At 33.8% G+C, this 27,065-nt stretch overlaps 1 protein-coding gene across 1 annotated transcript in view; it reads right to left on the reverse strand.

Annotated features, from left to right (window-relative positions):
- LOC143248758 (integrator complex subunit 1-like) overlaps window positions 1-27,065 on the reverse strand; it is a 95,218-nt gene that overhangs the window by 6,619 nt on the left and 61,534 nt on the right. Inside the window, 14 exon segments of the mRNA XM_076497442.1 lie at window positions 580-650; window positions 2,772-2,849; window positions 2,852-3,009; window positions 3,678-3,802; window positions 6,651-6,843; window positions 7,721-7,854; window positions 11,998-12,127; window positions 17,340-17,602; window positions 18,769-18,856; window positions 20,140-20,403; window positions 20,585-20,732; window positions 22,553-22,766; window positions 23,088-23,183; window positions 23,758-23,832. Coding sequence (XP_076353557.1) covers window positions 580-650; window positions 2,772-2,849; window positions 2,852-3,009; window positions 3,678-3,802; window positions 6,651-6,843; window positions 7,721-7,854; window positions 11,998-12,127; window positions 17,340-17,602; window positions 18,769-18,856; window positions 20,140-20,403; window positions 20,585-20,732; window positions 22,553-22,766; window positions 23,088-23,183; window positions 23,758-23,832 — 2,037 coding nt within the window.

The raw sequence follows: 27,065 nt of genomic DNA on the forward strand, positions 1-27,065 counted from the left end.
ACAAACAGTACACAACAGGTTTAGATCATCATACAACACATGAAATACACAAACAGTACAACATTGTATCAACTGTTTTAGGTCATCCTACAACACATGAACTACACAAAGTTAACAAACAAAGTACAACATTGTATCAACAGGTTTAGATCATCATACAACACATGAAATACACAAACATAGCCTATTGGTAATCTGAGACATGAGTTGATACTCACAGATATGTACTTTTAGCGATACTTTCCAACAGACTAATAGAGTTAACATAAATTACTGGTAATTTAGGACATAGCTTTATACTCAGAGACATGTACTTTAGCATTTTAACTTTTAACATTCAAGTACACATAAGAATGACTTATTATTATATCACAAACACTCACACATGACCTTCAAAAACAACTGATTTCTATTGGTACTAAAATAAAACAGTCAACAACAGATGAAATAATATAAAGTATTATGAAGGTAGTTTAATTGTAACATGTCATAATAGCATAAAAAACGTAGGTGATAAATGGCAGATAAAATCTTGCATAATGAGACTTGTTTATCACATGTTTCATTAATTTTCTATACCACAAAGTGCTCCAATATAGCCGGTCTCTTTTCAGCCACAGCTTTCAGTTCGTGTAGAGCAGCCGCCACATCTGTAGAAAGTAAAAATGTTTACCATTAAACGACAGTCGGTAATTAGACACTCAATCAGAAATGAACCATTAAAACATCTGAAGATAAAGTGCAAATAATGTCAGATTTGACAGAAAGAGTTGGTTAGTTGTAGGTTTTTGTATCAGTCGTATTAATAGTCTTGGTTTATAGAATAAAAAAATAATCTATAGATTGTGGATTTATAAAACAAATTAAGTTTGAAATTATCCTTTACTATATAAAGTAATGTCTAGTCTTAAACTCCATAAGGTGGTTTACATGTCTTCAAAAAGCCTAAAGTCAAGATTGGGCTAACAAAGAAAAATAGTTCAAAGATTTATTATATAAAATATTTACAATTCGTCAACTGTTTGACTTTTTATTTAATTTTGATATAAACTAGGGTCAAACTCTATCAAGTGATTTACATGTGTGTGATTTAGCCATACAGTAACGAGGAGAGATCATGACTTTCTGGTGATTAGTTAATGTAAGTACAAATAAAATGGTACAGAACATAAACATGTTTTATGTGTATTGTTTGTTGGAGGAAGAAACTGGTCCAATCAAACACCTTTCACATGATTAGTCAATCCTATCATGATAGATCATGGAGCAAAGGCCATGTTTCTGAGTTTGTTGATTTGTGTTCCAAATTTTACTGAATTCATATTTTATGAATTTATGTTTGGAACCAAACTGTTGTTTACAATTAAAATCTTACAATTATACGTTAGTTGTTTTCTTACTTTAATAACGTCGATCAAAAGGACACACCTAAATATTTATTTCTGTGAGTCACGTGGCATGCTGAATGCAGCACTGGTTCAGATTAGTTTGTGATGTCAAAATACTAAATCTATAGTTTTGGGTACAGTAAATAATGATTTTTTTTGGTTATTCAACTTTATATATAAAAACCTTAAAAATATTTTGTTTCATATCCTCCATATGCAAAATATTAAATGGTTTAGCAACCTACATGTAACAGCAACCGAGTTCAAAGGTCATAGCAAGAAGAGATAATTATCTGCATTACTTCCTGATTTATTGTTCTATATTTTAAGAAAAATAAGTTTAATAGCTTATTTCCAAATAGTAATAATCCACATATAGTAATAATCCACATATAGTAATAATCCACATATAGTAATAATCCACATACCTATGTAAAAACTGAAACGTGACTGAATATTAAAAAATACCAGTCTACTGAAACAACCAAGACAGGATAATTTTGTAAAAACTAAAGGTCAGTTTTATATTATTGGCTATGGTAGTATGAGTGCATATGCACCTTGTCAATGCAAGTTATGTAATGTTAGCTAGGCATGATTGGAAGGTCAATATAATAATAAATAAATAGTATTAAAAGGCTTAAGCTATTTATACTAAACATTTGCATTATCATGCAAAAATCTGTAGTCACTCTAGAATGAAAAGAAAGCTGACAATATTTTCACAAACAAGTCTTTTATTAAAAAATACTTCCTTAACCTGTTGACTGCCAAGTATTTCAGCTGCTATGGCAACCCTGAACCAAGTTCAAAATACGACTCTAATGTTTCTTCATTTTGTAACTTTTTTCATGAAGCCATTTTGGATTGAAAGTGAAACAACATGTAAGCATGTCAAATGCACGTACGGTGCTGATATCTAGTGTTGAAGTTAGGTATTATTGAGAGCGAATTAATTCGTCCATGGCACTGTGTTACCGATCGGCTTGGATGAGTTATCTCGTCTACAGCACTGAACAGGTTAAAAAACCCAATTTTCCACTACAAAAATTTGCAATCTTTACTGAAAATTTATCAAATTTTGTGAAGATACACAAACTGCATCAAAAGTTATGTTATACACACTTAAGATATACAAATGTGTAGATGAACTTGTGTGTATTATACTGAGTCTGTTGCACAAAGGTTAATGTGGATATAAAAAACTTGATAAAAAACATAAACATGTTTTATGTGTATTGTTTGCAGGAGGGAGAAAACTAGTCAGATCACACAACTTTCATGTGATTACTTAATATGAATATAAAAACAAGACAGTACAAAAAAAATAAATGATTTATGTGTATTGTTTGTAGAAAGAAGGAAACTACTCAGATCACACACCTTCTGGGTGATTAGTTTGTGACAGTCTAGTAGCCAAAGGAGCAAGCTGAGCCTGGGTCCAAGCAGAAGAGGTCCTCAAAAGCGACTTGATGTTGTTGTTGTCTGACCTTTGACCTCGCCTCTGTCACTTTCTCGATCCGTTTCATGAATAGACGAGGCCAGGTCAGTAGAGGTTACAGAAATCCCAGTCATAAGTGACTTTAAACTTGACAAATCTGGATACTGAGCTGATAAATACCTGATGATCCATTGTTAAATAACAAAAATACTATTTATCAAAAATATGTCTTGTAAAAATTAAGAGTAATTTCTTCAACATTTCTTTGACTATTTCTAGACATATTTTAACACAAAAAATAGTCATTTAGTCAAATCATATTAAGGAGCTATTAAATTACAGCTTTAGGTGTCTGAGCAATCTTTAGAATGAAGTAGGCACCTTTGCAAAATAAGTTGTTCAGAAATTTCCATTAAATGCTTCATAGCAAGGACTAAATTAGTCTATTGGTTTTATATATGAAAAAACTATTGTGATGTCATAAACAACAACACCTTTCCTGAAGCAAAACTGTTTATATTCTAAGTACAAGTTTGGAATATAAAACATGATGCCATGCATGTTAATTGACCATAACCATTATAAGTTAAAAATATGTATTATACCAGCTATAATTTTCTATAAAGTTTAAAGAACATATCTTATTACTTAAAATATTACAGCATAGATGTACTTTTACCTGAAAACATTTTGCTCACATTCAACACACATGCTGTCATTTTGTCACAGTATACTCCAAGTTACAACTTATACATTCTTCAGTTATAAAACACTTGGAATGTATTACCTCAACTTTTATTGTGTAGGAAAAAGCACTACATACTACAAGTTCTGTTACTAACACTTACATCAGGGTGGACTGACGCCGATGAAGGAAGGCTCGGGCTGAACTGGGGCTGGCAGACAAATACTGCTGGAGAAGCTGGAGATACCGATTCATTAAGGACACCAAGTCTCTCTGTGTACCATGGATCTATAGGGTATAAAATGTTACCATACTTACAAGAAAACTACTATGGATCTACAGTGTGAAATATACTTGCTTATCCTACATAAGTACACTGTATTAGCCTGTCCTACAAGTGTACATTGTATTTAATTAACTATACGTGAATCTACTGTATTAGACTGTACTACCTATCCACATTGTATTAATCTGTCCTATGTGAGAATACTTTATTAGCTTGTTCTACCAAGTCATCCCATAAGTAATGTCCAAATATTTAATACAGAAAATACATCGTCATTTCTGTCTTTGTAGAAAGCTTTAATGACTACAATATGTAGTAGGACGTGCATAAAAATGTTCAAACAAATAAACTAACCCAACTCCACTTTTTCAGATCATTAATCAAATAAACCCTTATGAAGATGGATGTGTCTGAGGAGCACATTAGACATATAATGTTTTATGAGTTTAAAAAAGGCAATAGTGCAGCAGAAACTACATGAAACATTCAAGGTGTTTATGGTGCGGAGTCTCTCAATGAAAGAAAATGTCAAGGTGGTTTCAGAAGTTCAGATGAGGTGACTGCAGCTTAAGTGATTTGCCATATTCAGGTCATCCTGTTGAGTTTAATGATGTCTTGCTGCTGACTGCTCTTGATGAAGATTGTGTTGTAACAGTTGAAGAACTATCACAGAAGCTTAATTCAACCCATTCAACAGTTCACCGTCATCTCATCATTTTTTTGACAGGCTAGTGACTGGAGATAAAAAAATGAGCATTTTATAAAAATGTTAAGCACTGCAAACAATGGCTTAATGCAAGTAAACTGGCTAAAGTACAGTCCAGAATGGACCTCCACCTTGGGAAAGTACTGTTAAGTGTTTGGTGGAATCCACTGAGTTGCTGCCACTCAATGCAATGATTACATCAGACTTCTACTATCAACAGCTAGAATGCTTGAATGTTGCACTGAAAGAAAAGAGGCTTAATCCATGATGACAAGAAAACCTACTTGTAGAGAAAATTATATATTTAAAAACGGCTGGTATGGGTAGAGAAAGCACTAACAGAGGAGCGAACAATGTTTCAACCTTCTTCAGTTATCATCAGGTTCACAAAGAAAGAAAGGGTTATGGGTTATTGACTGGTAGCTGACCACATGTTTGAAGGTGGTTGTGTAATTGAGTGTAGGAATTAGAGGGCGTGCTTAGATGTTGGATTATATTTATTATTATAGGTATAAAGGTGTTCCTTTCTTTCTTTGTGAACCTAACGATGACTGAAGAAGGTTGAAACGTTGTTCGGTCCTCTACTGCTGCTTTTTCTACCCATACCAGCCGCTTTTAAATACATAATGAAAAGAGGCCTGCTTTGATCAATTGTAAAGGTGTTGTGTTACACCAGGATAATGCACGGCCTCACAAGCAAAGATCACATCTGCAAAAATTGAAGAGCTAGACTAGGAAACACTTCCACATCCTCCTTATTCTCCAGACCTTGCTTCATCTGATTATCATCTATTCCAAAGTTTGCAGAACTGTCTTGATGGAAAAGAACTTGGAATACATGAAGATGTCAAAACTACCCTTCAACCTTCTTTTCCTTCAAACCCCAAGAATTTTATAGAAGTGACATTCAGCAGCTTGTGAATCATTGGCACAAAGTAATTAATAATAATGGGACATACATTATTGATTAAATAACATTAAAAGCATTTGAACTCCTTTCTCTTTTTTCTCAACCTAAAATCAGACATTACTTAAAGGATGACCTGATACATATATATGCTGTATCAGTTGATTGTACATATCCACAATGTATTCTATTTTCTCCAACATGTGTACATTTTATTAATAAGCCTGTCCTGTCTTTCATATATGTACTATTAATCTGTCATACGCATGTACACTGTAGTGGTCTATCCTACGAGTGTACACTGCATTGGTCTATCCTACGAGTGTACACTGCATTGGTCTATCCTACGAGTGTACACTGCATTGGTCTATCCTACGAGTGTACACTGCATTGGTCTATCCTACGAGTGTACACTGCATTGGTCTATCCTACGAGTGTACACTGCATTGGTCTATCCTACGTGTACACTGCATTGGTCTATCCTACAAGTGTACACTGCATTGGTCTATCCTACAGTGTACACTGCATTGGTCTATCCTACAGTGTACACTGCATTGGTCTATCCTACAAGTGTACACTGCATTGGTCTATCCTACAAGTGTACACTGCATTGGTCTATCCTACAAGTGTACACTGCATTGGTCTATCCTACGAGTGTACACTGCATTGGTCTATCCTACGAGTGTACACTGCATTGGTCTATCCTACGAGTGTACACTGTATTGGTCTATCCTACGAGTGTACACTGTATTAGTCTATCCTACAACTGTACACTGTACTGGTTGTACATGTCCACACTGTATTGGTCTATCCTACAAGTGTACACTGTATTAGTCTATCCTACAAGTTCACATTGTATTAGTCTATCCTACAAGTGTACACTGTATTGGTCTATCCTACAAGTGTACACTGTATTGGTCTATCCTACAAGTGTACACTGTATTGGTCTATCCTACAAGTGTACACTGTATTGGTCTATCCTACAAGTGTACACTGTATTGGTCTATCCTACAAGTGTACACTGTATTGGTCTATCCTACAAGTGTACACTGTATTAGTCTATCCTACAACTGTACACTGTACTGGTTGTACATGTCCACACTGTATTGGTCTATCCTAAAAGTTCACATTGTATTAATCTATACCACATTAAATTCACTAAATGTGTTGCTATTTTCAAATTAAAATAAAATTTTTATTACCTATTGCTTTTACAACATATCAAGTTTTTACTCACTTCAAAAATTTCCATGTAAGTATCCAAGGTGTCAGGGAGAGCCATGGCGTACTCTGGTCTGAAAAGATGAGGAACCAACAATTCCAAGAGTCCTAGCATGCAGGTGAAAAGGTTCATATGTCTTTGTGAAAGGAAAGTGGAAAACTCCAAGTTGACCCTCCCACAAAGTAGCACAGAAATTAGTGGTAGCTGTCTGAAATCAATCAATGCTAAAATCACAATACCAAGTTAATAAAACACTCTGGTTAAATAACCTAAACAATTCACATTCTTTTAACATGCCCTACAGTAAACAGATCAAAAAATGTATGTTAAAACATAAAAGTTGTTACGATGACTAAACTAGATAACGCATGTTAAAACACATTAAAGTGACTACACCACAGAGCCTTTTAAACTGCACTGATTCAACACATTGCACTAAAAAAAAATAAGCTGAGCAAAGTACACATATTGTGCCAAATAACTATTTTCTGTATTTGTTATAAGTGAATATTACTTCAGTTAACACTGTTACATTTTGTATAATATGATATGACAAATTCCTTCAGTCAAATGGTTACAACCATGTAGGTTAAAACCTTCACATTAATTAGCTCTCTTTATAAAAAAGTCATTTTCACTGATATATTCATACATACGGTGTTCACAAAGGGCTGTTATTTTTAAATAAATATAAAGCTGTTTGCTGTTTACTGTCCAATACTTTCTAAAAGTGTCACTTACATAAGCACAAAATAGAGGTCTGTTTTACAAATACCTATAATATCATCAAGAGATATTTTTTTCCATCAAAACTAGTTCTCATTGAAATGGATTACAGAAAACAAAATTACAAGAAAGGCATGCACTGTCTGATCTTATCTCAAAACAAGGACAAGCTGAAAAAGAATCACAATATGGAGTCCAAATTTAATACTGCCCATAAAAACAGTGGTTTCTCTAATCTCACCTCAAGAGAAGGAGAGGATAAGAGGAAGCCCTTTTGTAACAAACAAGGACCAAGTCAGAAGATTTGTCTTTTGAAGATTTATACCATTCATGAAAGATGATGGTTTCTTTAATCTTACCTCAAGACAAGAAGAGGATGAGAGGAAGCCATTTTGCGACAAACCAACTCCAAGTCCAAAAATCTGTCCTTTGACAGGTCATTACTGCCCATGAAAGATAGTGAAGTCAAAAGGGTGTGGGAGAAAATATCCATCTGTAATAAATCAAACAGCTTTCAAAACTGAACATAAAACATTTGAAGTCATTTCCTATAACCAACTAAGCTTTGTATTGTAAAAATCTGTAGATGTTCCAGTCTTTGCATCAGTCATAACATTAGTTTTCATGAGACTAGATTACATAATCATGTTTCACAACTTTTCTCCTAGAAAGCTTTTATTTTTTATATACTTGCAAATGGCTCCACACATGTAACAACTTCTGTACCTCTCCTGTTAATTCTGTAATATAAGCTAACTGTTATAGACAAGTTAAATAACATTATGAAACTACTGAACTAAAATGCATAATACTGTTCTGACATTAATAAGCTATAATGTGAAATGTAGTACTGCTTTCATCCAATTATAATATGAAAAGTGTGGTGCTGATGTCGTCAAACTGTAATACGAAACCTGTGGTGCTGATTTCATCAAACTATAATAGGAAACCTGTTGTGCTGATTTCATCAAACTATAATAGGAAACCTGTTGTGCTCATTTCATCAAACTATAATAGGAAACCTGTTGTGCTCATTTCATCAAACTATAATAGGAAACCTGTTGTGCTCATTTCATCAAACTATAATACGAAACCTGTTGTGCTCATTTCATCAAACTATAATACGAAGCCTGTTGTGCTCATTTCATCAAACTATAATACAAAGCCTGTTGTGCTCATTTCATCAAACTATAATACGAAACCTGTTGTGCTCATTTCATCAAACTATAATACGAAGCCTGTTGTGCTCATTTCATCAAACTATAATACGAAGCCTGTTGTGCTCATTTCATCAAACTATAATACGAAACCTGTTGTGCTCATTTCATCAAACTATAATATGAAGCCTGTTGTGCTCATTTCATCAAACTATAATACAAATCCTGTTGTGCTCATTTCATCAAACTATAATACGAAGCCTGTTGTGCTCATTTCATCAAACTATAATACGAAACCTGTTGTGCTCATTTCATCAAACTATAATACGAAACCTGTTGTGCTCATTTCATCAAACTATAATATGAAACCTGTAATACTCATTTCATCAAACTATAATATGAAACCTGTAATACTCATTTCATCAAACTATAATATGAAACCTGTAATACTCATTTCATCAAACTATAATATGAAACCTGTAATACTCATTTCATCAAACTATAATATGAAACTTGTAATACTCATTTCATCAAACTATAATATGAAAACTAGTTTTGATGCCACAAAATTTTGAACTGAATCCCATACTACTGACTTTATCATGCTCATGTGTATTGACAAGGACAGGATACCTGTCTGTGAAGTTTTGGATCAGCAACCTCTGTGTGAATCAGAAGTTAATCATTTAGAAGGAAATGTTTCATCATGTAATTTGTAGCTACAATATAGTATTTGTTGACACTGGTGTAGAAGCTGATCATGTCCAGGACCTTTTCATATTTAACAATGTATTCCTTGGCAGCATTTCCAATAGAAACTGCCTCATCATATTTGTGTAAGGATTCATTGTTGTAGTCAAGTTCATGATGTTGCCTTCAAGATATTCTGGCTTGATGTATCTCACAAGTATATTTTTAACTTGTGTAATCAGAGTTCTATGCATAATGTGTATGCAAGGTTCTTCTCTTTGCAATATCAAATTGACTTGCTCAAATAGAGGAATTGCAGACTGAAGAAAAAGACAAAATAACAAGTTTATTTTGTTGTCCAAGAAAACTGTTAACTTATCTAACTTGTTCTGCCCATAACTTTTCTTGGTTACTTCCTTGCTAGCTTTCGTTTTCTTCTCTTTTTTCATTGATTGTCTCTTCTTTAGTTCAAGGTCAGACTGCCTAAACATATATTGAGTCATATCAAATGTTTCTTTGTCTGCTTTTGGAGACTGTTGTCTTGTGACCCTGTGTGGCTGAGAGGATGTCTTGACTGTGTCCCGGTGTGGCTGAAAGGGTGTCTTGACTGTGTCCCTGTGTGACTGAAAGGGTGTCTTGACTGTGTCCCTGTGTGACTGAAAGGGTGTCTTGACTGTGTCCCTGTGTGACTGAAAGGGTGTCTTGACTGTTAAATTCTTGCTGCCTGACTGAGCTGCATGTTTAGATCCTTTTGAATCTAGTTTTTCCTTTTCACAGTGAAAATACTTCTTCAATGGCTTCCACATGCCCAATATTCTGTTGAGGTACACCCCAAGTGATAGCCATCTTGTGTTAACTAGTTGTAGAATTTTTCTTGTTTCTTTGTCACACAATCCTTGAAACCCTCTGAAATGTTGTTTTCTGCTAGTACTTTTCTCCAGAAAATAGTAGATATCTATCAATATATCAGACACTGGGCAGGACAGATCTTTGGAAGATTTCTGGGCAGCAATATTCATGAGATGACAGGCACAGCCCATGAAGTAAATCCTAGGGTGTCGTCTTGAGATGTATCCCAACACACTTTTACCTATACCAGACATAACTGAGGCATTGTCTGAAGAAAAACTAAGACAGTTTTCCCATGGAATTTTTCTCTTTGTCAGTTCGTGGTCCAAAGGCATGAAAATATTCTCTCCCGATAAAGCTTCTTTCCATTCCACCATTGTCAAAAAAGATACTGTACAACCACTGGATACAGTTTTGAAACATCCATGTTTGTGGATCCATCTGTGACTAAACTGTAAACACTGTTAGTAAGTATGCTTGAAATCATTTTGTCATCTTCAAAACCCAACATTTGTACAATGGCTATAGTTTTGGTTCTAGCACAGCCATGTTTTTTTGCTATATCAGAGTCTGGGAACATTTTTCTGAATAGATGTCCTGCAGGATTGACTACAGCTAGGGGTAAATTATGAGCAATGAGGAATTGCGTGAACATCACTTTTGCATTTATGGTTTCATATTCTGAATTCTTACTCATAAATCTCGTTATTTGCATCATTTTTGTCTTTGCATCAGCCTTTTGTTGGTGAGATGCCGATTTTGTATGTCTGGAACAATCGTTTATCCCACCATGCTCCACAGAAAAATCGATGTGACAAACTGTACAAAATGCATGACTGTCACTGACTTTTGATGTAATGACCAGATATTTTGCACTATACTCTTTCATAAATTTTTGATTCACAGTATTAGTCCTATTAGATTTGCCAGAAACAAGACAATCTGGTGAACAAGGTCTCTTTTTTTCCACCTTGTGAACGATCGCATTGGTGTTTCTATGCTGCTTAGAAAACGAGAAATACCCATCTGCGCGAACGCTGATTGGCTGACAAGCACTGATGACGTAACTATGGATTCCCCCACTTACCCAGTATGGAAAAGCACTGCACTCAAACTATTGGTAAACATCGGAGATACAAATATTTTTTATTATTTCAAGCACAAACATGATTATCGCAAGTAGCCATTTGGACTACGTCTTTTATTTATTATCAAAATTTATTTGTATCTCACTAGAAATTTTCTTTTCACCCCTTTCAAGCCCTGGGGGAACAATTTATCACTTTATTGTATAGGCCTATATAATATATAATAATTTGGGAGTTGCAACAAGTCGTAATATTTGTCTGTATGAACATATAGTCGTAATGTATACACCAAAATCATAATGATTTCGCTCAAATCGTAATGGTTGGCATCTCTGCACACAGTATTAGATCCTCACATTACACAAAGTCTTCATGTAAATGACCTATCGTTTACAAACAGTATTAGGTCCTCACATTAGACAAAGTCTTCATGTAAATGACCTATCGTTTACAAACAGTATTAGGTCCTCACATTAGACAAAGTCTTCATGTAAATGACCTATCGTTTACAAACAGTATTAGGTCCTCACATTAGACAAAGTCTTCATGTAAATGACCTATCGTTTACAAACAGTATTAGGTCCTCACATTAGACAAAGTCTTCATGTAAATGACCTATCGTTTACAAACAGTATTAGGTCCTCACATTAGACAAAGTCTTCGTGTAAATGACCTATCGTTTACAAACAGTATTAGGTCCTCACATTAGACAAAGTCTTCATGTAAATGACCTATCGTTTACAAACAGTATTAGGTCCTCACATTAGACAAAGTCTTCGTGTAAATGACTTATCTTTTCCAAACACTACTATACACATACAAAATAAAATATTACAAAAACAATTCACAGACCTTACTAGATCCTGATGTCGTATTCTGAGAGTCTTTCAGAACTGATGACAACTCTGACACTTTAAATACAAGACTTGGAACTTGAAGATAGAGCTGTACTAACAGTTGGTGACCAGAATCTTTGTACAAGCTAAAGAATAAGACATACATGCTTTACTATGAAAGTTAAATTACTGCAAGAAAACTTTTCATCTAGAAATGTTGTTTACTCCTATTTACTTGTACACAGGATGTTCAAAAACAATATCTACTCTTCATGAAAAGTAGGACCAAATAATTGGCTGGTTTGAATTTTGTGAAAAGCTAGTTTAGGATTATCTGTCTAATTTAGGAGTGGTAAGCTAGAGGATTGGAAGCTAGTCAACACTACCATACCAACAACTAATATACTCTTTTACCAACAGATAGTGGGATTGACCATCGTGTTATAATGTTCCATGGCTGGAAGGGTAAGCAAGTTCAAGTGATGGGAGGACACCTTACAAGTTCCAGATATTTAAACTTAGACTTGGATTAACAGCATACAGAAATAGATAATAGATAATTCACATTAAAATAAATATCAAAACCAATGCTGTTAATAACACCTAACACAATCACCAGCAGTAACTGGGCTGACAATTACGGAGCCTTATCTTATCCAAGGGCAATTATTGATGTTTTAGATTGAAACAATTATTTTTACATAAAATAATTTTGTGTTAAAAAACACTAGTATAACCAAAACTATCCTCAAATTGAACCATTAGTGTAAATACTGATTTGAAGACCTTTCTTGTAGAGAAAATTTTCATGGTAGAATCAATGACTTTTGTTTCTATCTCAAACCATACATATGTTACAAATAACAGAAGTTGAGTGTTGATTAAAACACATCAGGAGATATCACACTATCCTCTATTGATAGAATTAAGATATTTCTGTTAACCCTTCTGAAATCTTATGTGGACTGTAATAAATAACTGCAAATAAAACTACATTAACACTGATATGCAAGTCCATTAGTTTATATTCAGAAAATAATAATGATGATCTTACAACTAAGAATGTTCTCCTTCAAATATATACAAACTGGTTAAGTGTATTGGTCAATTTCATGAAACACTTCTTCAGCTTTGATGAGATATGATAAATACAAGTAATTGTATGAACCATATTATTAAAATGAAGAGTATAATAAAGTCTACCAATTCAAACAGAGATGGTAGCACAAAACTTACAAGCAAAGATATTATAATTGACAGGTTATGAGAATAGCAGGAACCTTTGTGCTTTAATATACACATTTACAATACTCTTTGTGTCACATAAACTTTAACAACTTCACATACAAACAGAGGGCTTGTGACATGTGAGAACATGGGGAACCTTATACTTTAATATACACATTTACAATACTTCTGTTTTCATATTAATAAGCCTTAACAACTCCACATATAAACAGAGGGCTTGTGACATGTGAGAACATGGGGAACCTTATACTTTAATACACACATTTACAATACTTCTGTTTTCACATTAATAAGCCTTAACAGCTTTCACACACACAAGGACTGGTGAACCACTGGAGAACACAGGAAAATTTACACTAACCTTTTTGTTACTCATAGATCAAAGTGTGCATGTCATGACCTTTTAAAGTTACATTCAAAGTTTAGTTAAGCCACTTTATTTCAAATATATACAAATAAATATGACACAAAAGTAATTCATCAATCAAAATTTTAATCATGCAAGTTCTTAATTTAGAAAGAAATATTTAACAAAATCCTCAATCTTTCCTATTAAGAGAACTGTGATATTTGTGCTATAAGTCTTCCATTTTCCTTGTTCATTTATCACCTCTCTAAGAAATACTGAATTCAATGTAAATTACTCATTATAACATAGATATTAATAATGCAAAGTAAAGGAAAGAGGCAATTGCTCTGCCTGAGTCTTGTGCCTTAGAAGGTGGGGGATGAAGCAGAAGTGCTAGATGCATCAGAAAAGCTAGGTATCAACAACTTCCTGGCCATCTAAGAGCAAGATCAAAAGGGGGGCAGAAGTATATTGCCCACTGACCTTCCAAATCTTGTTCCATATGACTTTGGAAGTAGTAGTAGAAGAGATGCTAATTCTGGCTTTGATATCTTACCTGCCAAGCATGTGCATGAACCTGCTGAAAAATGATGCAGTTTAAAAGTGTGAGGTATCCCAGGCACGTTTTGAATCTTCCATGCCATATGGCAGGCAGGATTCCACCATGGAAGAGGATACTGTGGAAAACGTGTCAAGGTTTTAGGAATACACTGAGCAGTTGCCAGGACAATACAGTCAGTCACTGCTGTCACGCAGTCGTCTAGTGACAACTTATAGACAACAGCAGGATTAAGTTCTGAGAAAGCATTGAAAGAGGGCCAGCTACCATCGAGGCATGCTGATTGGGTGACATCAACCATAGCCAGTCTCTTTCAAAATGATAGGAAAATGACCAGTGCCATGTGGATCACTATTAACCCTCCAAGAAAAGCAAGAGAAAAGTGAAGGGGAGCAGATAGAGAGATCAATAGCAGTTAAAGACCGACTAGGTGCATGAAAATAAGTATAAAAAACAGTACCGAAGAGAGAAAGATTGTGATCCAAGAGTATATACTCTATGGAATGACCCCTTCCATCAATATCAGCACCACCCAGAGGGATTATGTCCATTAAAATCCCCCAGGATTAAAAAAGAAGACAGTAACTATTCAGTGAAGGCATCAAGGTCTGATTGATCATAGGATTCTCCAGGAGACAGGCAGAAAGAACAAACATTAATGATGACCTAAGAAAATGTGGACAGCTATGGCCTCCAAGGGTGTAAAGTGGTAAAGACAGGGAAGGCACATGCTGATCAACCAGCAGTGGCATCTCTTCATGCAATCAATCATCCATCACATAACCTGTCATTTCTGTACAAAGAAAACTGTCAAAAGTTGACTGCATCTGCAGGTTTTAAAAATTTTCCTGTGAGGAGAGAAACACAGGATAATAAGAATCCATCAAATCCTTAATGTCATCTATATTTGAACAAAACCTCCTAGAGTTACACTGTATCAAAGTGGCCATTTTTATTTATGTGGAAGAGAACTGGGCAGAAGGCCCTTCTATTTTCAACCATGTTTTTTTTTTCTTTATTGAAAGGAGGTCTATTGACTTCCATGAATCCTGCCCTAAGTCAATTAGGCAGGTATCTCTCTGTGGATGAAGATTCTAGTGACTGAGGTCGTGAATGAATTATTGCTTTGCATCAGGAAATGCCTGAACCTGCAGCCAAAAAAAGTGGACCTAGTGAGTGACCACAAGGAGCGGCAGGAACAGGGACGAGAGTGGACATAGTCTTGTCAGCTCTTTTTAACCATGGAGGGCAAAAGACCCTTCAGATGCTTTACTTTGGTGGAGGCATGGAGAGAACTGTCTGTACTCCCACTTTAGCAGTGAAACAGAGTGCATCAGTATACGCCCGAGATGAAGTAGGGACAATAGCTTCTGAGCCTCTGGGTAGGAGATATTGTTCAGTCTTCAAACATTGCACCTCTTTCTCCTCCACCCACTTAGTGCAAGAACTGGAGTTTAGAGGGGTGAGAACCATTACAGTTAACAGTGTGGTTCCAGTTTGCATTCTTAGGTGTCGTGGTCTTTGTTATTACAAGAAGCATGTGTTAAAGAACATTGATGTGATATCTTTGAGTGACCAAACTGCTGACACTGGACACATCTGAGAGGGTTGGGAATGTATGGCCATACCTTACAGTTCATATAACCTGCTTTGACAGTGCCAGGTGGATGTGTTGATGCAAAAGTCAAAATTAGAACATTAATAGCCAACATAATTCCATCTTTGCGAGTGGAGAATCGATGCACTACAGAAATGCCTTGGCTGGAAAAACTAGCAGAGATCTCCAACTCGGGTTTGTTCTTCCAGTCCCTCTTAATTAATAACTCATCTTGAGGAATTAAGGGTAGCATGGGGAATAATCTTGATGGATACATTCCAGTGCTCTTCAAATTCAGAAGGAGGTTAGTGTGTTGTGGTGAGGATATTTCCACCAAAATGTCTCCAAAGGGTAACTTTCTTACTGACTTGAGGGAACCAGCAAGCCCCTCTAATCCCTTTTGAATAAAAAAAAAAAAAGAGATTATCTGCCCTGAGGATTTTTCAGATAATGAATGCAAATTGAGAAATCTAGGTACAGAATCTAACTGTAATGTTCATTGTTGAACAGTTGTTCATTTAATATACCAATAATCTTTTTTTTTCTCAGTTTTATTTATTTCTTTTTCATGAATAGGAGTATCCATAATAAAATAAGAACATTTAAGTGCCCACTGTCCCCACGTACCATGAAGCTCTAAGAGGAGACACACTGCAACATTGAACAAGGACATTGTGGCAATGCCAGGGTTTCATTAGTACAATATCTGCAATACCAGTTGAAAACACTGTTACTTGAGTTGACCCTAGCCCAAATGGACCAGTTGACTGACCTTGGGGGGCACATCCCAAGAATTTAAAGCCAAAGTGATGTGTTATGGTTGGACACTTTAAACACCAGGATCCTCTCCTCCCATTCACGGGTTGCTACTCACAGCAAACATGTGGGTGGATGTTCACATCTTAGAGGAGGTAAACTGAAAGTACAGAACCTTCTCTGGAAGGTGTGTGGTGGGATTATTAGTTAGACAATGGTCAAAAGACAATAACATTTAAGTATAAACAAATATTCCTGCTATAAACTGCAGCCATTCTAATAAGAAAAAAGGGTTAATTTATATTTCATATTTTTGTAGTGGTCACGAGGTCAGTCAAATTGACTAAAAGTTTATAGTTAAAGAAAATAACAGATAAAATATAAAGTTAAAAAGTTTTATATTCATCTAGGAGGTTTTAGGTATTACATGAATGAAATCTTACAATTTTCAAGTAGGAAAAGTATTTTTAGTTTTTGCATAACAATCATTTTGCACTTAGGAACAGTCATCACTGATTCCATATAATCACGAACAAATTTCTAGAAAATACTTAATTAAAAATATTGATATTTTGTGTATGACTTTTGTAATATTTACTGAAAGCTTGCCACATTTCATGAAGATATACATATACTATTAAAAGTTGTAGTATGTAAAACCTGATGGTAACTTTGGGTTCACGTGCTCGACTCAGTCCAGTTGATAAGTCACTAGCGAGAGGGTTAATATAAACATTTACATTAATTCTGTTGTCACATCATTAAACCTTGAAAATTTCATGTTGTGAGAACTCAGGGAACGTTACACTTAACAATCTCAGTTTCTCCTGTGTTGTAATAGTACCATACCTGTCTGATCTGTTATTGATGACGTCTAAGAGATGATCAACAACAAACTTGATTTTACATGACGATGAACAACATCTCAACAACAGTGGTACTCTGAGGGAAACAACTGGATTCACTTCCGTTTTTTTATGAGTAGAGTTTTCATCAGTACCAGCAGGTGTCACTGTGGTTTTACACATGTTTACCGATTCTTCTAGAATGTAGTCTACCACTGTTGTAAGTTGATCTTTAGTTAAAGCTAGGATATCTTCTTCTTGATAATGCTGAGAAGTTTAAAAAATTTTTTAAAACATCAGTCAGTAAATTTCACTTAAACATACATGAAATATTTCAATTAGGTCTCACAGAAATAATAATATTTTTATATCAAAAAAATAAGTGAAGTATTTCCATAAAAATTTTGAAATTCAAGACAAGTGGATTTATAAGAAGAAATGAGGTAATACTAGTTATATAATACAGGGTGTTTGGAAAGTCACTGTACACTTATATATTTATTAACAGACATGTTTCAATATAGAACACAGGGGGTAAATATGAATGACAATTATAAACAATGTTGAAAGTTTGGCATCAATACAGGCCTGGATCCTTCTTATTTTGTTTCTAATCAGTTGCTGGCTTGAAATAGACTGAATAAAATATGATAACAAAACTGCACAGTGACTTTCTGAACACCCTGTACTTTTATTTAGGCTGTATCAATTCAGGGTGTGTTACACATTTTACTGCATAATACTTCTGTAAACTATGTTATGTTATATATACATAAAAGTCATCAGACTAATTAGTCACTTATAGATGATGTATTCTCAATTGCAATGTGGGTCCTACTTCTACAGTCACCTCCACAACCTAGGGTACATTTTATATCCCACATGAAAGCTTGTACCCTGTTATCCTTTCAATTAATGCAGCATGTTTTCTTTGTTTGTTTGTTTATTTATTTATTTTTGTTTTGGCTTGTTTTGGTTTGGTTATAACAAACTAATCTAATTAGTCAGAGGTTTGGATTTGCTGTTTACTTAACTCTATTAGTATTAATTTTCTTTTTAAGAAAAAATATATATATGGTGACTTAAAAGTAATTATAATAATTTATTTTACTAGTGATTTTTTCATGTAATGTTATGAAGAGTTTTTATTTTCATTATTGGTAATTTTTTCTTTATGAAGACAGATTATTTTTACATTTTAAATTAATTTAAACCACAGTATTTGTTCAGCATAATAAGTCAGACTATGCTGTTTTTCTCTGTATTAAGCAGTTTATGGTTTACTCTTCATGTTAAACAGCTACTGATCTATTTAATCATACTATGAACTTATGATGATTTTTTTAATCATGTTAAGCAGTTTAAGGTCTCAGCTGACCAAATCAAGTAATGGTTTTGATTTACAAAAGTACATCATACACGTGCTGACTCACCTTGGGAATTTTCTTATCTCGACCTTGCCAAATCTTGGGTATATGAATACAAGCCCAAAGAAATGTTAGTACAGCAGTAGGATTATAGCTAAAGAAAATACAATAAAAATGGTTGAGCAAATTGCCATAGAACTAACATTCTAACATTCACATAACAGAAGATCAGTATGGCTATTTCTCCAAAACTACTGTCCTAACCCTCACATCATAGTTTCACTAGTAGTGTAGCTACTTTTCAAAAATACTGTCCTAACCTTCACATCATAGTTTCACTAGTAGTGTAGCTATTTTCCAAAACATCATGGTTTCACTACTGTCCTAACCTTTCACATCATACTGTCCTAACTTCACATCATGGTTTCACTAGTAGTGTTACTTTTCAAAAATACTGTCCTAACCTTCACATCATAGTTTCTATTTTCCAAAAATACTGTCCTAACCTTCACATCATAGTTTCACTAGTATTGTAGCTATTTTCCAAAAATACTGTCCTAACCTTCACATCATAGCTTCACTAGTATTGTAGCTATTTTCCAAAAATACTGTCCTAACCTTCACATCATAGTTTCACTAGTAGTGTAGCTATTTTCCAAAAATACTGTCCTAACCTTCACACCATAGCTTCACAAGTAATGTAGCTACTTCTCCATAAATATTATCTTAGCCTTCACACTGGAGCTTCATTTGCAGTAGTTATTTCTCCACAAATGTTATGTTAGCCTTCACACTACAGCTTCATTAGTAGTAGTTACTTCTCCAGAAATATTATGTTAGCCTTCACACTACAGCTTCATTAACAGTAGTTACTTCTCCACAAATATTATGTTAGCCTTCACACTACAGCTTCATCACCAGTGTAGTTACATTTTAAACAAAAACGTTTATAATGTTACACCTTGATCAACAATTTAAGAACATTAACAGCACATATCATGTTTAATTGCAATGGAATGCATAGGCTTAAAACTGAATATTTAATCTTTAAATCTGACAGCTTTCACATTTTGAATATCTTTTTAACTTCTCTCACACTACTATTAAATACACGATTCTGATTACCATATTTCTCGGGTAAGTTTACAGCACATTTCCTTACACTTCTTTTTCATTGTCTTTATAACAACAGGTTCATAGCTCAAAAAGGCCACTGCCACAACTAAACTAGTGCACATTTCTTACTGATTTATTATGAGGTTCTAAATGTATTTATTTTTAGACATTAGATGATCTTTACAACATCCTTTTGACACAACAACAATTAGGTCTGGACAGTATTAACAAACTAAATCACGACTGCAGAAAGAGTGAAGAAAACACAAAATTCTACTTTCAATGATCATATAGTTGTAACAAAACAATGATAATATTTACCTTGTGTGTACAGTGTTCTTGTCTAACAGTGATTTAATACAGCCATTTATTGTTTCCCAGCTTGCCTGATGAATCAGTAGAGCCCACAGACAAGGCTGAAAGAGAACAGATGAGTCACTTGGAAGCTTTCCATTTTCTTTTTTGTGATGCTTCATAAAGAGCAACTGCTGTTGAAGTTCTGGACAAGACCCTATTAGTTCTGGTTCAAGGTGATGTAACCAATCAATGTAGAGAGAAATATGGTGAGTTGCTGATGAAGAAAGGCTAGTAAGAAAAAATATTAAGTAAAAATTGGAGGAACACTTCTCACTGTTCTACACATTAATTACAGAATTCAGAAATTATTCCAAGTTCTACACAAGTTTTTAGAATAATGTGACAAAAATGATTCAAGAACAATCTCGAACCTTTCTCAACTTTTATAATCTATTTCTACAGTACTAACATGCTTGAATCCATAACTTTCTTGATTAACACTTCAGTCAGTGCAACCACCAGTTCTTTGCTCTTTCCTTGTTTGACTCCTTCCCTGATAAGATCACAGACAGCTTCTTCAAGGTACGATGGTTGTTCCTGTTCTACTTTCAAAATTACTGTAAAAATAACATACGTTTATACCAGATACAGTATGCCATAATTTAAGAATTTATAGTAAGGTTGTGACAATTAGATATCAACTCCTGTTATTCTATGAAAGTACAAGTGAAATATACATGAGAGATATAATATGTGAAACACACTACATCTACTACATCCAGTGCTAACAAGGTCTTTCAACAAATGCAAAGGCTCATCAGGCCAGCTGGAAAACAAAAGGTACAGTAGTGGTCCAGGAACTATTTATTAGTCTTCTTGAACAACTGCTATGGTGAAATGTAGATTAAATAAGTAAACTGTTTGTTTGTCTTGTAATTAAGCTTAAAGCTACACAACGGGCTATCTGCGTTCTGCCCACCACAGGTATTGATACCAAGGTTCTAGCGTTGTAAGTATGCAGACATAACACTGTGCCACAGTGGGACATAATAAGTAAATTATATTCATTATCAATTATATTTCAACCATTAACAAATTAGATTTATAAGAACAGAGCAGGACAAGCAACCATAGCACTGTGGGAGGAAACTATATGCTTTATAACCAATATGATCAATCACCTAAGTCTAATTACCAATGAGTAACTTGTATGTTTTCTTTGTTTGTATACCTTGCTACTAATTACTAGCTAGTTTTTATCTATGTTTCAACTGCTGTGTTCCGAGAAGTCTTAACAAAAGGTATTTCTGTATTGATAACGTCCAGGGTTCAATCCTGGGTCTTCTTGACAGGGATCTGGCATGTTACCCACTCAGCTGTGTTCTTCACAGTTAAAACTTACATCATCAATTTAAATGTATTCACCTTCTGCTGACTTCGGTGTTTAATTAACCGTTATCAGTGAGGAGAATGTAGAAGATTTGTTTTATCTTTCTTTTTATCACATGTAATTCGTATCCTATTCTAACTTACTACTGTATGGTTTTCTTCTGAGGTATTGTGGGTTGTTGCAGAAATATTAATATTAAGCTCCTGATTCTAATTTTTGCAGTCTTTCTGTTTCTCCAACATACAGGAATCCACACTGCAAGTAGTGTTTTTCATCTTCATTAGGTATTTACACAATTTTGTGTTTTCTAACTGGTCATTCCAGAATACAATTCTGACTTCATGTTAGTTTCAAAACCTCTGTATAATATAATAAAATGTTCTTTCTCCATCTCATTATTGTTATAGATATTGTTCCTATTCTCATGCAGCCTATAATGTCTGTTTTTATACCATTTGATTGGCCTGAATTATAATTGAGCTACTAAACTGTGTCTGTGGGTTTCCTGTAACTACACTAACTCAAAAACTTCCTTAAAGATGGCAAGAGATTAGTAGGCAAAACACAAGATAAAAACTTAATTAGCAATCAATATCTAGTTACAAACATGAAAAATAACCTTAATATTAATTAATACTTAGGCTTACGTGACTGTATAGCCTACCAACAGTGGTAACAGTACATTGTAATTTCATCATAATCATGCATATGAAAACCTCAGTATAACACTGAAATTTTACTTTAAAAACACAATAAAAAAAACCTTATGATTACAGTTATCAATAGATTAATAATGATATGCTATAAGTTGACTGTAAAAACCCAAAATAAAAACCTTAAGATTACATTTATAACTGTTAAACCTCAGATTAATTAATCTTGACACACTATAAATTGCTGTAAACATCCTGTATAAAACCTAATGGTTACAGTTAATAACATAAAGCTTGTATTCAGTAGTTCAGTGTACAAATTTATTTGTACACTTGTATTTAGTAACTGATCACTGCACATTAAACATAGCTATTCAGTATCAACATCTTCCACCTTTCATTACTATATCTGAAGTAAGTTTGATTTGAGACAGATTCTTCCAGCATTTTCCCTTTTGAACTGACACTTCCACCTCTCCATGTTGCTTAAGAAATTGACGCAAAATTGACAACAAGGGTGAAACACAGGACCCTGCTAAGGTAATGATTTGTCTGCATATCCACACACATTTGCTAGTCACAGGATTGATAGACATGTCTGTATTGGCCTATATAAAAACATCATTACACTCAATGTAGACACATTTTTGAACATGTTACTTTTGGTATGAATTTAAACAGATTTCACTGAAAGTCCTATATGTAATTAGCAAATGATATTATCAAGAGAAAAATGTTCAATTCAAGTTCCAGAAGTTAATACTAGAATATAAGTTTCACTCAATTATGTTGTAATTCCTTGAATAACGTAATATTAAAAACAGAAAAGAAATGCTGAAATACAAAGTAATAGTAAACATTTAAGAGTAATTTCTTCCATAAGAAAATATTCAGTAAATTTTGAAAAAATATTGTAGAAACACACTCACCAAGGCAGCTGTGACTATTCTGAATAAAACACAAGAATACAATCGTTTCTGAAGAAGTCCATCTACAAAAGATTTGTTATTTTTTCCTTCGAGTAACTATGGGAAACAAATATAATATTACTGTGTGTAAAGATTTACATTTTCTTTGTAAAAGTCACTGAAAATATACCCTTAAATAATCATGTAAAATAAAAACAATGTTTAATTTAATATATACTTGTGAGTCATATTCAATCAAATATTCACATGTAAATTAACTTTAATTAAACACATACTTGGAAATTATGTTTGATTATATATATTTTTGTAAGCTGTTTAAATAAATATATACTTTTAAATTATTTATAATTAAATATATAGTTGCATGACATATTCAACATAAATATTTGTTGTTTTTTCCACACAACTTTATTGCATCTTCACTTTTAATCAAAACAAATAAACTATTCAAACAGATCACTTTCATTATTTGTAAAACTTAGTTAAGAAAGACCAAATTTTTCAGAAACAATGTACCTAATATCTGCATTTTCTACTACCTTAAGCCTAGTCCATCTGTCTTTTAATTCCAGTTCCTGTGTTATTTATAAACTGCACCAAAAGAATAAAGATTATGAATAAATCAAACATCTAATGCAATTAACTAAAGAAAGATAAACTGTCAACATACCTGTTCACATGCACAAAGAAAGACATACAAGGCTCCTTGATCAAACTGTTTCTTGGCAATTGAAACTGTCAGATCCTAGAGGGATATAAAATATACACCGATAGTACAAGTTTTCATGGTAAAGAACACAAGAATAACTCTATAGTACAAGAAATAGATTTTTATAATGATCCCATATACATTCCAAGTGTAAAACAACTGTGATCTTACACATGATTCTAAATCCACAAACTGAAAGACCACTAAATGATTCTACCATGGCCAGATTTTAACAGTCTTCTGAGACAACTAATTTAAACCAATGTTGTCTCATGGACAACCAGTGCCTCGTGATGCTGTTTTGAGTAAAGGTCTGTTTACTTCAATCTTCAACCAAAATCAGCTGTAAATTTCCTAACTCTAAACTTGAAAATTTGAACTCCCACAAAAGTATATTTTGGTTAATTTTTTTTTGTTTACAAAAAGATTCTACCTTGGTACTATCTACCAAAAGGGGTAGAAAACACTAGGAAAAGTCTGCTTTTGTGATTGGCTAATAATACTGTTTCAATCATTAAATTTTCTATTGTGGACAAGCTGTGCCTCTGTGCTGCTTTATGCACGTAAATTTTGTGTAGAGTTCAACTAAGTATGAATGACTATATGTGGTAACACAGTACAGCCAGCATATACAGCTAAGTTAGTTACAATAACACACTCTGTATTGAGTGATATTTGTATGCACATGGGTGGACAGGAATTCACAGCACAAATGAATGCCGATAACTTGAATATTTAGCAAAATTAATTTCTAGTATGGATGCTTATGACAACAAAACTAATACGGGTCCCTCAACGTCTCACTGATAAAATTTCAGCAAGAACTAAGTGAACGAAATTTACAAAATGAAACATGTCCAACTGAGTCTGGGAAATATGGAAGACCTTGCTGTCATGAGATAAGTGGGAAAATCCTATTATTAAACAGAATACAAAATAAACAAACAAAATTTAATGAAAATTTTGATCAGTACAAAATAGAATAATGATAAAAAGGTAAAGCTAGCTTTACCTCTCTCCAGGTCAATACTAACTACAACTATGGATGACAATACATGTTAGAAGTGTGTGTGCAGTGCGCAGGTATTGTACATGTATTACACTGCTGCAGTACATATGAGAGTTCTGATATAATCTAGTCTTGCTACAGGCTGCCGTATTTAAAAGGTAGGCCAAACTGGTTAGAATAAAACATTGAATGTGACTAGACAAGATTTCTGCTCCGTTTTTAAAGTTTTACAGGTCTTTGAATGCTTATTTCCTTGAGATACTATGTAATTTTAGCATAGTTTAGTTTTTTTCCAATGTAATGAAACTTCCCAGGAAATAGAACATCAAAAATTAGTTGAATAAAAATGCAAAACTATCAACCAAACAATTGTATTTTTTGGAAATAAATAAGGTATAAAAACATCAAAATTCTTCTAATTGCTTCTTTTTTAGTGTCTCTTGAGAGTCCATGTGCATTTTTTTAGACAACTAATACAGCATTCTTACAACCTCTAATAGAGGTTAGGTTGTCCAAAGGTCAATCTGAATATTTCCTGTTGAATTAGCTGCTGAGAAACTGATGTCCTTATACACCAGATGACTTACGGAAAGCCTGAAAGGAGTAGAGGATGTGCTTCCAACATAAAAGCCTTACAATTTAGTCTTTTGCAATGAGAACTATGCTGCAAACCTAGTTTCAAGATGCATGGTTGTCTGACAAATGATAAAAGGATGAGGCAATGTGGATTGTAATGACTTGAAGTTTCACAGTAGTTTTAATACAACACAATTTCTGAATGTGTTGCAAAATGAAATAACATCAATTCTAAAATGCTTCTGGGTTAAAAATGATTGGAATAAAAATAATCATTAATTTTACTTGAAACTTTTGTACTTAACACCTTAAAGCTACCCAATGGTTGTGACACAAGTCTAACAATTTTGAGAACTATTACCAAGTTATATGATTGTTTAGGTACTATGTTACAGATCTTGTGATCTACAAACTGTATGAGTGTTTATTAGTTGAAGTACTGAATGAAATGTATTTCAGCAGCTTTAAAAAGACTTACTTTTATACAATAACTAAAACTTTCAAATCCCACACACTTACTAAACACTGGTGATCTTTCCAGATTAACAATTGTCAATAGAAGACCATTTACATTATTTTACTAAAGTTACCATAAATGAGAAAAAATGAATGATAACATATCAACAAAAAACTATACAAATGAAACACTACTGGCATTTTTTCTTACCAGCAAGAACATCAAGACAGGAAACACTTCTAGCAAGTTCTTGCTAGCTTTACAACACAAATAAGAACTACAAGACATGAAACACTCCTGGCAAGTTCTCTCAAGCTTTAGGACAAAAACAAGACCTACAAGACAGGAAATGCTCCTAGCAAGTTCTCCTAAGTTTTACGACACAAACAAAACCTACAAGACAGAAAACATTTCCCAGCAAGTTCTCCTAAGTTTTACAACACCAGCAAGAACTACAAGACAGGAAACATTCCTAGGAAGTTCTCACAAGCTTTACGACATCAGCAAGAACTACAAGACAGGAAACATTCCTAGGAAGTTCTCACAAGCTTTACGACATCAGCAAGAACTACAAGACAGGAAACATTCCTAGCAAGTTCTCACAAGCTTTATGACATCAGCAAGAACTACAAGACAGGAAACATTCCTAGCAAGTTCTCACAAGCTTTACGACATCAGCAAGAACTACAAGACAGGAAACATTCCTAGCAAGTTCTCACAAGCTTTACGACATCAGCAAGAATAAGCCAGGAAACATTCCTAGCAAGTTCTCACAAGCTTTACAACACCAGCAAGAACTACAAGATAGAAAACACTTCTAATATTAGGTTGAGGAATAATTCGTGAGCGTTTTTAAATAATTTCATTCAAGCATATACAATACTTCAATGCATGAACACATTACACCCAAAACATTTATTATGATACTTTATTTCATGTAATACCTAGGTATATAGTATGCATTGGTGTGAACGAAATTGCAAGAAATTAAATGCGAAAAGCAAATGGTGTCGAAAATGCTCGATTTTGTCCACTTGACATTCCATTTAATGAGCTGAAAATGAAAGCAAAAATTAAAGAGATATGAAAATCAAACACACCATCTATTAGAGCAAAAAATTATTTACCAAATGACATAAAACATTTAGCAAAAGCGTTTCATTTATGAACATATTTTTTAACTTGAAAAAACGCTCACGAATTATTCCTAAACCCAATAAATTCTTG

This window comes from Tachypleus tridentatus, chromosome 4 (assembly GCF_004210375.1).
Source record: "Tachypleus tridentatus isolate NWPU-2018 chromosome 4, ASM421037v1, whole genome shotgun sequence".
NCBI classification, from domain to species: Eukaryota; Metazoa; Arthropoda; class Merostomata; order Xiphosura; family Limulidae; genus Tachypleus; species Tachypleus tridentatus.